The 16,985-nt window shown below is 42.2% G+C and overlaps 1 protein-coding gene across 1 annotated transcript; it reads left to right on the forward strand.

Annotated features, from left to right (window-relative positions):
* Nucleotides 1-2,977: 2,977 nt before the first annotated feature.
* SNRPA1 (small nuclear ribonucleoprotein polypeptide A') lies at nucleotides 2,978-16,545 on the forward strand. Its single transcript, XM_026001916.2, has 9 exons — nucleotides 2,978-3,158; nucleotides 4,991-5,138; nucleotides 7,350-7,428; nucleotides 10,931-10,977; nucleotides 11,227-11,329; nucleotides 11,964-12,043; nucleotides 12,458-12,533; nucleotides 13,231-13,324; nucleotides 16,082-16,545. The coding sequence occupies exons 1-9, from the start codon at nucleotides 3,077-3,079 to the stop codon at nucleotides 16,138-16,140; spliced, it is 768 nt and encodes a 255-aa protein (XP_025857701.1). The 5' UTR covers nucleotides 2,978-3,076; the 3' UTR covers nucleotides 16,141-16,545.
* The last annotated feature ends 440 nt before the right edge of the window (nucleotides 16,546-16,985 follow it).

Genomic DNA, 16,985 nt, shown 5'->3' on the forward strand with positions numbered 1-16,985 from the left:
AGCAAATCCATTTCCATGTATGTGTTAGCATATGTATTCATAGGTGCACTATTATAATAGGTGTACTATTTTTAATTGTTCAAACTGGAAATTATCCAAATGTTCATCAACAGCAGAATGGATAAATTGGAATATTCACACAAAATACTATATAACAATGAAAATAAGTTAACTACAACTAATACAATGTTAAGCAAGAGATACATAAGGCACAATTTTATTTGCATAAATATAAAATTAAGCAAAACCAATCTATGCAAGACGTGGTTACCACTAGGGCAAGCGTGTGACTAAAAGGACAAGAAGGGAGTTTCTCAAATGTGGCAATGTCCTGTTCTTGATCCGGATGCCAGTTACTTGGGTGTACTTGGTTTGCCTTCTGCTGTGAGTATATCATAATTCAATAAAAATTTCAAAAGGAATGAATTCTGGGGGATGGTAGAGCTACATGTGAAAGGTAAAACAATTAAGCCTCTAGTAGACAACAGCAACAAAATATTTGGTGGCACATGCACAGACATACAACCCTCTAACCAGAAAAGAAAAGATTGAATTACATAAAAATTAGAAACTTCCAGTCATCAAACAATACCATTAAGAGTGGAAAGGCCAGGCAGCCTGGGGTGGCTCAGGGGTTTAGCGCCGCCTTCAGCCCAGGGCCTGATGCTGGAGTCGCGGGATTGAGTTCCATGTCGGGCTCCCTGCACGGAGCCTGCTTCTCCCTCTGCCTTGTCTCTGCCTCTCTCTCTCTCTCTCTCTCTCTCTCTCTCTCTCTCGGTCTCTCATGAATAAATAAATAAAATCTTAAAAAAAAAAAAAAAGAAAAAAGAGTGGAAAGGCCTGTAAGCAGAAAAATTTTTTCTGTCCCAGACTACATGACCACAGTGAAACTTTGCCCCAACAAAAGAGGACAAAAGATAGTCCATGCGTAGGGCTTTCGGGGCTAAGCTTTTCCTCTGAGGACTCCTCTTGAACTGGACCATTTGAAACCTTGTTCTCACTGCAGAATGCGTTGAGGAAGCTACTTTACTAGCCTTTTGATTTGAATTGCAGCCCAGATTATGATTTAGTAATCTAGGGAATAGGATGTTATCCTAAACAGAACATAATGGACTATAATTTGTGTTTGCTGCATTGATGACTTGTACAAGGACAGTATTTCTGGTCTCTGCGAATTCTTTTGTATTTAAGCAGTTTTAACCAAAAGAAAAAAAAAGTGCAAAAGGAGGCGTCAGAGTGTGCTCACATCCAGAATACATAAAGAAATCCCATTAATCAATAAAAAAAAGTCAGACAATCCAGTAAGAAAAGAAAATGGACCACAGACTTGAATGGGCACTTTGCAAAAGATACCTGAATAGACACCATACATGACAAGGTCCTCAACTTCATTAGTTATTAGAGACAAGCTAATCAAAACAATAGTGCAATACCATTACACATCCATAAGAATCCCCATAATTATTTTTTATACTAATATTATTTGTTTTTATTATTATTTTATTTTTTAAAGACTTTATTTATTTATTCATGAGAGACACACACACACACAGAGGCAGAGACACAGGCAGAGGGAGAAGCAGGCTCCATTCAGGGAGCCTGATGTGGGACTTGATCCTGGGTCTCCAGGATCACGCCCTGGGCTGAAGGCGGCGCTAAACCGCTGAGCCACCCAGGCTACCCTACTAATATTATTTGAAAGAGAGTGTGTGTGCATGCATGCACAGGGAGGAGCAGAGGGAGAGGGAGAGAGAATCTCAAGCAGGCTCCTCGCTGAGCCCAATGGTCGTGCTCCATTCCACTACCCGAGATCATGACCTGAGCAGAAATCCAGAGTCCCATGCTTAGCCAACTGAGCCACCCATGCACCCCGAGTCCCCACAGTTATACTGGCAATACTAAAGGGGCTGAGGTTGGAAGCGATGGAAACCCTTGCACACAGCTAGAGTATGTATATTAGTATTATTTCAGCCTCTTGGCCTGTTAAGCATTACTTATTGATGATAGTATACCCTATGCCCAGAAGCTCTACTCCTGGAGAAACTTGGACCCGTGTGCATTGGATCCACGTACAACAAAAATGCATAGCAGCATTATTCGGAACAGCCCCACGACAAAACGATCCTAATGTCCATCAACAGCAGAATGGCTAAATTGTGGTCTGAGATATACCATGGGATTCTGCACAGCAGCGAAAAGTAAACAAACCATTGCTGGATGCAACCTGGGATGGATTCCCGTTATAACACAAAACCAAAGACACCAGGCACGGGAGCACGCTGCGTGACTCTATTTGTATCAAAAGCAAGCAAAAACTAATCTGTGGTGTTGGGATTCCTGGTTGCCTTTGGGAAGGGATGGAGGCTTTCGGAAAAGTGTTCTTTTTTCTGGACCCGGAGGCAGTAACGCAGGCGCGCTCCCTCTGCGGGTATTCTTCACGTTGCAGATTCCTGGTTTGCGCACTTTTCTGTCTACCGTGCTTCTGTTAAATATTTAAATACCTGGAGGTCACAAGCCTAACCGAAAACTGAACTGTGCGCGGGGCAGGGTCGGGCGCGCTAGGTGGTAGGACGATCCCAGCGGGGCGGCGCGGCGGCGGGGGGGGCTGTGATTGACCCTGCCCTGGTAGGGCGGGAATCCTGAAGTCCTGAACCTTTCACTGGATCCCCCGGGTGCCCGTCCCTCCTGGGTGGGGCGAGGGCAGACACAGCGTTTCCTCCCACCTCAAAATGCATTGATGCATGAGAGAGTTCTATTCGGGTGCTATTACATTTTGCTTAACTTGCGGACAAGAGCATCATCAGGAATCTGGTGCCCTCCTTCAAGCACGCCCCAAGGAAAAACCCAACACCTGAGACGCGTTCCGCGCGCTCCAGCAGCTCCGGAGACGACGAGATCGTGGGCGTGGCTCTTCGATTACTTCGGCCTGGGTGCCGAGCGGCGCGCGCATGCGTCGGCTGCGATTGGTGAGGCCTGGCGGCGGGGCGCGGGGTACGCCGGGAAGTCTGGCGGGCGAGAGGCGGCGGGAAGCAGCCGGTGGGCCGCGGCACCGGCAGCGGCAGCGGGAGGCAGCAGGATGGTGAAGCTGACGGCGGAGCTGATCGAGCAGGCGGCTCAGTACACCAACGCCGTGCGGGACCGCGAGCTGGATCTCCGGGGTGAGTCTCGAGGAGTGGGTGGGCCTTCGCGCCCAGCCGCGTGCTCGGAGGGCCGGCGCTTGGCCAGCGGGCCTGCCTTGTGGGCGCCGAGCCGGACTGTGGCAGCACCGCCCGGGGCTCAGTCTTCCCGGGGCTGCCCGAGACCATCCCTAGGCCCTTCTGAGCCTTGGGTTACCCTCGTTCCTACTCACACGCCCAGCCAGTAGGTCGCTTCCTGGTCCACACCGTGGGCCTCGGGTAGGCCTTGCTTGGCGTATTTCTCAGTCTCAACTATTTGAGAGCGGGCAGGTTGTTAGTGCTTGTAACGCTAGCGCGCAGCGGCTGGTTGGTTCTTCGTAAATACGTTCAGGTGTTACTGTGGGAGCGTAGGTAAGATAACGTGTTACCTGTAATTTGCGAGGGAGGAAATGATGTCGGAGAACAAAAGCGACTGCTTCCGCAAGATTTCTTCCCTCTTACCTTCAGTTGTCCCATATTTCTCTTTTATCAAAGCATTTGAGGGGCACCTGGGTGGTTCGGTCGGTTAAGTGTCTTTGATCCCCAGGGGTCCTAGGATCCAGCCCCGCATTGGGCTCCCTGCTCCGAGGGGAGCCTGCTTCTCCCTCTTTCTCTGCCCGCTGCTCTCCCTGCTTGTGCCGTCTCTCTCTCTCTCTCTCTCTCTCTCTCTCTCTCTCTCTGAAATTAATAAGTAAAGTACTGAAAGAAAAACATATTTTAAAGAGGCTTGCAGTACAAGTTCCCTGTGTAAGGTGGTAGAAGCTCTGAACTATTCAAATTCACGTAGCCATTTCAACCTTAGTAAAGGCTTGGTGGGAAATCGGGAGTGCAGCTGTCTAATCAGCATTTCAAGGAAATGACTTTAGGAATGGTGTGAAGAGCAGTTTCTCTGGGAATGCGATTTGGGCCTGAGATTTGGCTCCACAGAAGAACACCGTCTGAGGTGCAGCACTGTTGTGGGCTTTGCCTTAAGCTTGGATTCCTTGCTGACAAAGCCAAAGTGCTTTCATTTTGTTGAAATTAAGTGTCGCTCTCTTGGCGAAGATTGATCTTTAGCCATCTAAGTGTGAAGTGCATCGAGTGTTGAGGATACTTGTTTTGATATAGCGTTTGCTTTGATATAACCCTTGTTGCTCTGAATTATGTACTTTTAACCTTGGCTTGGATTCGGTTCTTTCTTCCGCCAGCACCTAGCACAGTAGTTATGCCCATTTAAGACAAACTCGTGAGGGTTTGGTGAATTGTTCACAGGGTGATGTGTTATTGTGTGTAAACTGTTGACCTTCAACTCTGAATTGGAGCTGGGGGAAGTGTACAGTAAGGGAGAACTGTCATGAGATCACAAGGATATCCTGGTAAGTTTTATGAATCTGGCCTGTGGGAATGCAAACAGAGTCAAGAGCTGTTGTCCACAGTGTATGAACAAGACTTGGACGCTGACAAAAAAGCAGCTTACGATGTAAATTCTCATTATGCCATTTATCTATTTCAGGAGCTTTGGTTATAACAGCGTGAGAGACCTTAAAAAATACTCCTGCAAATGTTAGCTACCAATATTACTATTAATAAGTGTCCTCATGATCATAGCCCTTGTCCGTGTTGTCATGACTGACTTCATGTCCACTCCTAGACTGTGGCAGTGGGCCGTCTGATCCTTGTTTCTCATTTTATGTGCCAGATACTTGCACAGTGTTTGGCACAGCACAGGTACCAGGTAAACACTTTCTAAATAAATGGAAGCTTTGAGTCAAATTACCATGAAGTACTGCTAAGGTTTTAAGACATCTTTTAGCCATATCAATACTTGTGTATTTTTTTTTTCTTCTACTTTGCAGGGTATAAAATTCCTGTCATTGAAAATCTGGGTGCTACCTTAGACCAGTTTGATGCTATTGATTTTTCTGACAATGAAATCAGGAAACTGGATGGTTTTCCTTTGTTGAGAAGGCTGAAAACATTATTAGTGAACAACAATAGAATATGGTAAGTGTCTGCTAGTGGAGAGTAATTCCTGCCCCCCTCCCCCCCGAGTAAATATTGCAGCATTCCCTGAAGAAGCCATAGTACATATACTGCCAGTTGAGCCTATGTATTCTTATTTATTTATTTATTTATTTATTTATTAAGATTTTATGTACTTATTCTTTTTTTTTTTTTTTGGTGTTATCCACTGATTTTTTTTAAAATTAATTAATTTATTTATTTATTTATGATAGTCACAGAGAGAGAGAGAAAGAGAGAGAGAGAGGCAGAGACACAGGCAGAGGGAGAAGCAGGCTCCATGCACCAGGAGCCCGATGTGGGATTTGATCCCAGGTCTCCAGGATCGCGCCCTGGGCCAAAGGCAGGCGCTAAACCGCTGCGCCACCCAGGGATCCCCCTATGTACTTATTCAAGAGAGACATGGAGAGAGAGGCAGAGACACAACACAGGCAGAGGGAGAAGCAGGCTCCATGTAGGGAGCCCCATGCAGGACTCCATCACGGGTCTCCAGGATCACACCCTGGGCAGTAGGCAGCGCTAAACTGCTGGGCCACTGGGGTTGACCTGTGTATGTCTTCTTTTTTTTTTTTTTTTATGTATTTCTTTTTAAAATGAGAAACAAGCTGCACTTTTGCCATATAGGCCCATAGATTAACTTGGTAATGGTTTTGTTTTTATTTGCATTTGTTCAGAAATACTTATATATTCATGGTAATAGATATTTAATTTGCAAATATTCTGTTTTGTGCATATTTTGGCTTCTAAAACTAATTGTAATTATCAGAGGGATTATATTTAGAAGATATGTAAAGTTCAACAATTTTATATAGACATATAGACTGATTTATTTTAGAGAATGAAAGCCCATGCCTGAGAGCAGGGAGCGGTGCAAAGGGAGAGAAATCCTCAAGCAGCTTCCCCACTGAGTGTAAACCTCCTTGTGGGGCTCTGTTGCAGCACCCTGAGATCGAGACCTGGGCTGAAATCAAGAGTCAGGCGCTTAACTGACTGAGCCACCCTGGCACCCCCAACAGTTATATTTTTGGCTGAATGAATGTCTCTACCTCACACCCTCTGCCATTTGTTTTTCTTCACAACTGATGTTTAGAATTTTACTTATATATATATTTTTAAGATTTTTATTTATTTATTCATAGGCACACAGAGAGAGAGAGAGAGAGAGAGAGAGGCAGAGGCACAGGCAGAGGGAGAGGCAGGCTCCACACCGGGAGCCCGACATGGGACTCAATCCTGGGACTCCAGGATTGCGCCCTGAGCCAAAGGCAGGTGCTAAACCGCCAAGCCACCCAGGGATCCCCAATCTCTGAGTAAATCCTATCAAAAAAAGTTGTTGAAAGTTAATAGACAATGTTTTTAAGAAGTATTAGGTAGTGACTTTCTTATTTTTTTATTTTTAAAGATTATTTATTTTAGAGAGAGCACACACATGCTCAGATGCAAGTGGAGGAGGGAGGGACAAAAGGGGAGAATCCAAAGCTGACTCTCCAGTGAGCATGGAACCTGGCACAGGGCTCCCTACCAAGACCCTGAGATCACAACCTGAGCCAAAATCAGGAGTCAGACGCTCAACTGACTGAGGCACCTCAATGACTTGCTTTTTAAAAATGTCGTATTTCAGGGGTACCTGGGTGTTTCTGGTTGAGCATCTGCCTTTGGCTCAGATCGTGATCCCAGGGTTCTGGGATCAAGTCCTATATCTAGCTCCCCACAGGGAGCCTGTTTCTCCCCCTGCCTGTGTCTCGGACTCTGTCTCTCATGAATAAATAAAGTCTTTAAAAAATTTTTTTCTTATGGATTTAACCATTCCCTGATGTAGTCGTTGTTTGTTGTATACCTGAGGTATGAATGCAGAGCCACTTGTACTTCTGTGCTACCTGCACAAAAGTTCTACACAGGAGTTTCTTCTTCTTTTAGCTTTCACTAGATAGTGTGGTGATGGAAGGAACCCCAGGCAACCCTTGGGAGGCGTAGGTTCTAAAATCACCCCACTTCCGCCACTAACCTTGTGACCCCAGACAAGGTTTTCCCTTTCATGCTTCATTTTCCCTGTCAAATAGGGTGGTGGAACAAAGATCTCTAAAGTTCTTTCACCTTTGGAGTCTGAAATCTTCTGTTCAAGGACTTAGATAAAATGGTTAGCTTACCTGCTTTTTTTTTCACTTTTACGGAAGTCTTTTATTTTCGTTTTAGCCGTATAGGTGAGGGACTTGATCAGGCTCTACCCTGTCTGACAGAACTCATTCTCACCAACAACAGTCTTGTGGAACTGGTAAGTCCAACCGGGTGAGGGGGGTGTATTTGGGGGAGGAATTAAAGGTGCTACTTGCCTCTTACAACTTAGAAAGTCCAGAAAGTTTTTTCATCATCCATCATCCATCATCCTTTATCTTCTTAATTCAAGATCAGGGCCTCGTTCGGTTAAATAGCCTTTTCTACTCTGTAGCTCATCTTTTTTTTTTTTTTTTCTTTTTTTTTTTTTATGATTTTATTTATTCATGAGAGACAGAGAGAGGCAGACACAGGCAGAGGGAGAAGCAGGCTCCATGCAGGGAGCCCTATGTGGGACTCGATCCTGGGTCTCCAGGATCCCGCCCTGGGCTGAAGGTGGTACTAAACCACTGAGCCACCCAGGCTGCCCTTCCTTCGGATTCTTAAAGGAGTACTTAACTCCAAAAGTAAGAGAGCACTGACTGGTCAGGCTGTCTTTTCTAAAATATACCAGATTTTAAACGCAAAATGCACATTCATAGGAAATGTGTGCCAGGATAGAGGCTGTATTTTTATGTATATTGTATTTATATTTAAAGCTGTTTGTAAAGATGAAGGCTGAGTTTGTGCTATCAGTTACTGGAAAAGGTGTGTTAAAGTCTCATACATTGGGACGCCTGGGTGGCTTGGTGGTTAAGTATCTGCCGTTGGCCCAGGGCATGATTCTGGAGTCCCGGGATCGAGTCCCATATTGGGCTCCCTGCATGGAGTCTGCTTCTCCCTCTGCCTGTGTCTCTGCTTATCTTTGTGTCTCTCATGAGTAAATAAAATCTTAAAAAAAAAATCTCTTACATCTTCCTGGATTTGACAGGGAGTTGTATTTTAGTTATGTATTTTGAAGTTCTCTTAGTTGATATACACAAATTTTAAATTGTTAATACCTTCCTGGTAAACTAACCTTTTTAATATTGTGTCGTGCTCCTCTTTATCTTTTTTAGTGATATTTTACCCTGTTTATTTTATCTGCTATAATTACTCCCAAACAAGCTTTCTTTTAGTTAGTATTTGTATAATATTTTCTATCCAAAATTAACTTCAGGCTTTACTATAACTTATGTTTTAGATTTATCTCTTGAAAACAGCGAATGATAAGATTGTTTTGTGAAATCCAGTGTGAAGTCTTTCTTTTAAATGAAGTATTTGGTCTGCTTACATTTAATTTAATTACTGGTGTATTTGAGTTTGTCTTCTCACTTTTTCTGGAGGTTATTGTTTGACCCACTCATCATTCATTTCTTTTTCTCTCTTTTACTGTGTTCACTCTGTGTGTGTGTGTCTCTCTCTCTGTGTGTGTGTCTGTCATTCTTTTCCTAAGAGTGTAGGAATTACTCATTCCTATTCTTAGTATTCTAGGAACTAAAATACGTATTTATTACAGTTTTGAGTTAACCAATACCTCTAGTTTCTTAAACAATAGTGACCTTAAACATTTCAAACCCCCCACATATTATTTACTTAATTCTGTCTTTAGAAACCCATCAAGACATTGTTTTCCACAGTTTATGTGTGTCTCTGTGTAACAAAAGTTGCCATTCGTTGTTCCTTTTTGTTTTGTTTTTTTGCAGCTTTATTGAAGTTTGAGTGATAAATAAAAATTGTATGTATTTAAGATGCAACGTGTGATTTTGATTTTGATTTTTATAGTTTTGAAGTGGTCACTGTTACCAAACTCAAATATTCGTCACTCAGGTATTTACTTTTTTATTTGTAGGGTAAGAGTACTTGAGATCTATTATCAGCAAATTTCAAGTATACAGTAGTAAATAGTCCCCATGTCAAACAGAACTTACTTGTCTTATAACTGAAAGTTTGTACTCTGATCAGTAGCTCATTTCCCCTCCTCCCCCACACTTCAGCCTCTAGTAACCACCATTCTTTTTTTTTTTTTAATTTTTTTAAATATTTATTTATTTATGATAGTCACACACAGAGAGAGAGAGAGAGAGAGAGATCAGAGACATAGGCAGAGGGAGAAGCAGGCTCCATGCACCGGGAGCCCGACGTGGGATTTGATCCCGGGTCTCCAGGATCGCGCCCTGGGTCAAAGGCAGGCGCTAAACCGCTGCGCCACCCAGGGTTCCCAGTAACCACCATTCAACTCCGTGTTGCTGAGAGTTGTTCATTTTTCTTTAATTATTAGATTACACATACGAGTGAGATCATTTGATGTTTGTCTTTGTCTTCTTTTAGGTCATCTTGTGTTTCCCTTTTAGGGGTGACATGCCAGTGGCATGCTCTAGAGCTCCCTCTGATGGTTGGTTGTGAAGCATTTAAAAATGGCAATCAGGGGCAGCCTTGGTGGCCCAGTGGTTTGGCGCCGCCTTCAGCCCAGGGTATGATCCTGGAGATTCTGCATCGGGCTCCCTGCATGGAGCCTGCTTCTCCCTCTGCCTGTGTCTCCGTCTCTCTCTCTCTCTCTCTCTCTCATGAATGAATAAATAAAATCTTAAAAAAATAAAATAAAAATGGCAGCCTATTTTCTGAACTTCTACTCTGTACCCCTGCACTTTTCTCTCATTATTCCTTTTGCCTTGTCCTCAATTTCAGTCTGGTCCTACCAGTCTATCTTCATTGTAGGGCTTTGTCCTGGAAAGGATACCATTTGTGTTTAGTATGAAGAATGAGGGCCAGAATTGCCCAGCTGCTTCAGGACTTAATGTACTCTATTGGGAGATACATAGCTGTTGGCTGCTGTTCTCAGGCTGAACTCTTGGTCATTTTGGGTATTCACATTTGTCACAAGCCTTTCTGCTGTCCTGCTGTTGCTTCCTGTACAAATGCTGGCCCCCAAGCCAGTCTTGTAGCTCTCACAATGGTCTGTCTCTACCTGCTAGGATTCTTGCCAGAATGCCTTTTCATCTAGGTTAATTGTAGTTGTTGACCATAGGCTTTTGGTTTTGCTATCCTTGTTGAACTGTATCTTATGGGGTAATTTGGGAAGAATCAAAAACTAACTTGCCTTTATCCCATAATTGTGTCCTTTTTCTTCCCCCTATACTCTTTGTCCTTGAATAATTATCTAAAGCAGTTTGAGGGAACCTTGAATAAAGGTGCCTGGCCTCAACGATGATATGCCTGTGTCACCACCAGGCATGTCCAGGTACTAGTGGGAAAAACCGCCTTACCCCAAGATCCAGTTTGAGGTTCCTTGTGTGAATAATTTGCTCTGAAGTCACATAAACTTTGATATATTTTTCTTTTCTAAATAATTCCTTTAAATTCTGAGCTTGCTACAGGAAATACAATTTTTTTGTGGGGGAGGGGTCTCTTAATATTGAGACAGAAGCTGTTATGGCTAGGATTTTCAGTTTAAGAAGTTCAAATCTACTTAACAGTTTAGTCAGTAATTTACTAAGCATCGGTGATGTGCTAGTATTGTGCTAGGTGCTAGGGCATTAAAGAAATAAAAGATAGGAGTCCCTGCTCCAAAGGCATCTGCCATGTCAGAGTATCAGAATAGCCTATGGTATTCATGTTCTTACCTCTGGCCATTTCTTTTACAGGGTGACCTAGACCCTTTGGCATCTCTCAAATCACTGACTTACCTAAGGTATGGAAATGATCTGTGGTGGTGACAGTTAAGTCCTTTATAATAGCACCATTACCAGCCTTGATCTTAGAGCAAACAGTTAGTAAGAAGGACCTTTGAAAAACGAGGACTGAAAATGTGAAACCTCCCCAATGTGAATTTAATAACTCTGCAACATGACAAAATTGACTCATCTGATTCCATTAAAATGGACCTCTTGAATGCTGCACTATGAGTAAGATTGGCATTATGTTATTCCTTTTCTTGTAGTATTCTGAGAAATCCTGTAACAAACAAGAAGCATTATAGACTGTATGTAATTTATAAAGTTCCGCAAGTCAGAGTACTGGATTTCCAGAAAGTGAAACTAAAAGTAAGTATTGTTCTGTGGGTTATAAGTCATTGTGGATTCGTGTGTTTCATTTTATACTTTTGTTACTGATTTTTTTTTTAATTGCCTAATGAGTTTTCCTATTGGTTTGTAGTAAAAATGTGGGAAGGAAAATGTTAAGTCCTCTATTTTTCATAGCAGAGTTTATATAGTAGGACTTTGAGTTAAAGCTGTCTTACATGGTAGTGTTGGTCATTCAGAGGTAGTACAATATCAGAGCAACCATGAGCACCATCAACAACAGATCGTTTAGATCCACTCCCCTGTGGGGACCTAAGTATAATCCATTTTTCAGCAGCTGTAATTGTTAGAATGATTTTCTCTTTACTAGGTGTGTTTTTGGTTTGTGTGTGGTTTGTGTTTTTTGTTTTTTCTTTTTAAACATTCTTAGTTCCTCCAGACCCCCTCCTCGAAACTAGGAGGGGGAACTTTCTTCAGGGAGCTTTCACCAGAGAAGGCAAGGCCATTTGTCTCCTTTTAATTTGAAATTGGCTTTTTGGTATTTTTACCAGCCCCGAGTGTTTCAGGAGAGTTTCCTTCCATGTTTTCTGAGGAATGCATTTAAATGCATGTGGTATTCCTATTTCCATTAACTCTGTGTGTGGTGTTGCTGTAGGAGCGTCAGGAAGCAGAGAAAATGTTCAAGGGCAAACGGGGTGCACAACTTGCAAAGGATATTGCCAGGAGAAGCAAAACGTAAGATACAGATAATCCAACTTCACTCCACTTCACCTTCAGAAACACTATCTGTCTGGCTTTTTGCCCTCCTACAGAATTAAACAAAACACCTGTGACTAACACAGTATTGAATTCGTGTGATGATAGCCCCGTGACCATCACTGGTCCACACATCACATGAGATTTCCATCAGGTTAGCAAATACTTCCATGTTCAATCTTAATGTGACATTGTATACTTCCTGCTTCTCTATAGGAAGATGAACTGGGTGGTGTTTCTGAAGGAGGGAGTTTCTTGTATCAGTTTGTTAACAAAGATAAGATACTACACTGGTTGAATTACTTTCAAAAGCTTTTTTGAAAGTAAAAGAGAAGCAGTTTCCCTTGTCTGGATTTAACAGTTGCATTCTTCCCTCTCCTTTCCCCTCCCAAGTTTCAATCCAGGTGCTGGTTTGCCAACTGACAAAAAGAAAGGTGGGCCATCTCCAGGGGATGTAGAAGCAATCAAGGTAATAACGGGTTAGGACTCTTGGACTGGAAAGAGTTGCCATGGGTTTTAGGACATGAAATATGTAATTGACCAAATTCTAAACATTGTAGTGTCTTCCCCTACCCCACCCCACCCCACCCCACCCCACAAGAGTTAGGTTCCTGCTATGTTCCGTGTAAGGAAGGAACTAGCTTAAAGTTACTACCTGATTTTGACTTGAATTATTTACATGAGCCAGTCACAGCAGAGGCAGCTTTGGTTCTTTGTCATTTTCCCAGGATCTATGTTGTTGTTGTTGTTGTTGTTGTTGTTGTTGTTTTAAATAGTTAAATTACCTTAGCATGTTGTCTCAGTGTTTGCCTTAGCTTTTGAAAGATTTGCTGTCTGAAAGATCTGTTAATCATGGGAAATCCTAATTTCATAAAACTGCTTCCTAGATTATCCAGTAACATAGTTCCAAAAAGGTGCTTTAATTCCCTAAATTGTTAGGACATGTGCAATGATTATTTTCTCTCTTGTAAGAGGGTCCACATCCATCTACCAATTTGGGGAATTTATGACTTGGTTTGATTTCAACATGACAATAAAATTCTTACCCCAGCACAACTGTTTAATAGTCCACCTCACAGAGTTGCCGTGGACTTCTGCAGGGTTTTTTGTGTGATTGATACTTAGATGCAATAAACTGGTCATGTCCATTGTTTTCTGTCCTCCAGAATGCTATAGCAAATGCGTCAACCCTGGCTGAGGTGGAGCGGCTGAAGGGCTTGCTACAGTCCGGTCAGATACCTGGCAGAGAACGCAGATCAGGTCAGGACATGACTTCCAAATAAATTAATGTTATACTTGAAGTGATTCCAAAACAGTTCAGATGCTATGACCCCAGAAATGCTTGCATCAACGTACACGAAATCCCTCTATATGCTCTTCAAAGAGAAGTTGTTTGATGTAGAATATTATGATATAGGACTCAGAGTTTTTGATGTAAAAGTTGAAACATACATTATTCCCCAGCCATGCAGTGAAACCGAACACTAGAGTAACCTTGTAGATTTGGACCCGTGTGTGTGTGTGTGTGTGTGTGTGTGTGTGTGTGTGTAGGATAGATACCTTACTACTTGGAAACACAAGCCTCGGGGGCAAACAGCATGAAGCTCAGATCTTAGCCTCACTGGCTCTATCTTTAGGTGAATTTCTTCATCCTCACTTAATTTTAAGTCCATATCTTCATTTTAAATTTTGAAGTAACATATAGTAACAACTTCAAAAGGTTTTTGGGAGGATAAGTAAGACAGTTCATAGATAGCACTTACAACATTAGCCTAAATTTACGGTAAGCGTTGGCTATTCTGATATTTGAAGGCCAACTTTGTGACAGGATGTTGGAGGTGTAAAGTAAAAACTACTCAACATAACACATAGTATAAGTTTTGATATGGATGTAACTGAGGGCTTCTACCTTGCCTGGCAACTCAGGGAAAGTTCCCTTGAGCAAATCATGTTTGAACGGAAGCAAAAAATGAGTAAGACATTAATTAGACCAGTGGTTCCCACTATGTAGCTCTTGAGCCTGCAGGCATCTCAGAGGTGAGAACTTTGTATAATGACACTAGTGTGTTACTTGCTTTTTCCCCCATTATTGACATTTGCAATGCTGGTGCAGGAGTAGTGGTGGGTAAAATTGCTGGTGTCTTGGCACAGGTCAAAGCAGTGGCCCAAAGGATATTAGTAGTCATCATTCTAAACTAGTGTGGACTCTCAGTAAGATAACTGCTTCCCTTGTGAAGCAGAGAGATGAATGTTATCAAATATCACCTTTTAAGTGCACATCTTTTGATATTCTGGGTTGCAAGAGGGGGGTGTGCATGAGCACATGCCTAAGTTGGACGGTTGTCTCCTTGCACTCATGCAGTGGTTTTAATTGAGAGGCAGGCATCTTCTTGAACACGAAGTAAACTCGTCACTTTAAGGAAAATGAGATACATCTATGGATTTTCAAGTAAGAGTATGGAAAGTTTATTGATAAGGTTTCAGGCTCCATCTTGTACACTAACCCTTCAGAAACTACCACTTTTGTCAAGTTTTAGCATAGACTCGGAAAACCCACAATTGTCCTCAAAGACTGTTAGAATACTTCCTTTCCTAGCTGCACATCTGTGTGAGGCCGATTTTCTTCATATCCTTCAGTGAAAACAATGTATTGCAGCAGTGGATTGATGAAGCCAGTACCTACCAGGGTCCAGCTGGCTGCTCTTCATCAGACATTCCAGAGATAGGCAAAAAAATAAAATAAAATAAAATAATACTAAGCTTCTCACTTAATATTTTTGTTTTGGAAAATGTTCTTTTTTTTTATAAAAACATAAAAGTTAATGTGTAGCAGAGACTTTTTTTTAATGAATTACTGTTTTTTAAAATACTGTTTTAATGTCTAATACAGTGTTGGTGAATTTAATACTGTATTGATAAATGTACATAAACAAAAGCTCTCTGTGTCCTAAAACTAAAGTGTTTGTGAATTGCTGAACTAAACAAAAGCAGAGTGGCATTCTAGTGGCAAAGTGGGTGGGGGAAGGGCACAGACAAAAGCACCTATGGCAAATAGGAGCCTTGCACACTTTTACTGAAAGAGGCCAGTATGAGTGAAGTTCAAGGCACAGGGAGAACGTGGTGAGACGAGCCAACAGAGGAAGCATGCAGTAGGCCACACAGGTACCTGCAGACTGTAACAGATGCGATCTTCTGAGAGCATTGGAAGTCTGTCAATGGTTTTCAAGGCTCAGTGGTTGCAGGTTGCTTATTGTGATTGTCATATGACAGAAATACTGAGTTTATTTGTTTTCCCTAATATGTTTCATTTGGACCTTAGAATCTCTTGGGATTTTCACTGTGATCTGGAAATTAACTGGGGAGAGAAAGGTGGACATGGTTCAGGGTACTCTGTAGATTTCAGTGGGCCTAGGCTTCTGAGTTTGCCAAAACTTGCCTGACATTCTTATCTTGGTAGTTTGGTATCAAGAAAACTGATGTTGGGGCTAACTGTAGAAGCAGTGGGCTTAAACAAGACTAATTTTTCCAAACCGTGACAGAGTTAAAACATTTCCTTTTTCTGAATACATTGGCCAGACTGTCTGTCATAAATTGATGAGCAAATATAAGACTTTGATTGTTGCCAAATTTTCTCTAATTTAGAGACCCTAAAGGCACTGAGTATTCCCATTTTCTTTGCCATTTTATGGTAATGGTAAGAACAAAACAAAATATAAGCTTTTTAGCTTCACAAAAAATGAATTATCAACCCCAAATGGGTTATTAGAATGTCAGGCAGGGAGTTTGACTTTTATAAAGCACCTTTGTGGCCCATTCCCTAGGAATTGACCATCCCTTCCCATACCTGCTAAAGATGGGTAGTCTCTGGACCATAAGGTCTTTGAGGGCAGATGTTGTTGGGTTTTTGTACCTAGTCGAGGAACTAGCAGGCAGTAGCTTCACAGAATGGCCACTCGCATATGGAGTAAGCACATGCTCTAAAATCAATATGACATCTGGCTTTGTGTTTTTCTTTAGGCCCCACTGATGATGGTGAAGAGGAGATGGAAGAAGACACGGTCACAAATGGGTCCTGAGCAGTGTGGCCCAAGTATCTGCAGGATGTATAATATGCCTACTTGGGACAAGTCCTGTTTTTTTGAACTTGGAATAATAACCTTGTTTGAGTCAGCAAAGTGGAGCTTATAAGCATTGTTGAAATGCTTAAGACTGCTGCCCATAATTTTGTAATACTATAAATTTTGAAATCTAAATGCCAGTTTTCTACAAATAGTAAAAATGTGACATTCACTGTGCTGCCAAGCTGTCTGTCATCGGGTGGGGGTGGGTGGGTGTGCAGTGCTGTGAGGTATATGGACATGTGGAGGTTGGAAATGACAGAAGTCTATGTTTCTAGATAGGCTTCCCAGGCCTCTAAAATGTTTAGATTTTTAAGTTCTTAATAAAACTCAAGATAATCTGCTGCCAGTGGTTATCAGTAAGACTGTGCAGTCTCTGGTGCATTTTTTTCCCCATAGAAAGAATAACAACAGCTTCATTAAAGGCAGCCAGTCTTTAATTACTGATTGGAATAATTATAGGGGAATTCAACTTCTGCTTTTTGGAATCTGAGCAGAGACAGCAGGCAGGACATGGTTGGGGGCGGGGGTGCGGTGTCTTGGCCTAGTAAGCAGTATACAAATACACTTTGTTATATTTCTCACACCCTGTTTAGGTTAATCTCAGGAACAAGGTGGTGGAGGTGAGCACCTTCATCCATGTTTTCATCTGATGTTCTGGGTTTTTCTTAAAGCTCCCTGGGAGATTCAAAATGTGAGAAGCACTCTTCTTAGACCCCTGAATGGTTGTGAGTGATTGCTCGTGGGCTGATTGGCTGTTCTTATAAAGTGTGCACAAGATGGATAAGACAAGAAAGAGTTTG

The sequence above is a fragment of the Vulpes vulpes genome, chromosome 14 (genome assembly GCF_048418805.1).
Source record: "Vulpes vulpes isolate BD-2025 chromosome 14, VulVul3, whole genome shotgun sequence".
In the NCBI taxonomy this organism is placed as follows: domain Eukaryota; kingdom Metazoa; phylum Chordata; class Mammalia; order Carnivora; family Canidae; genus Vulpes; species Vulpes vulpes.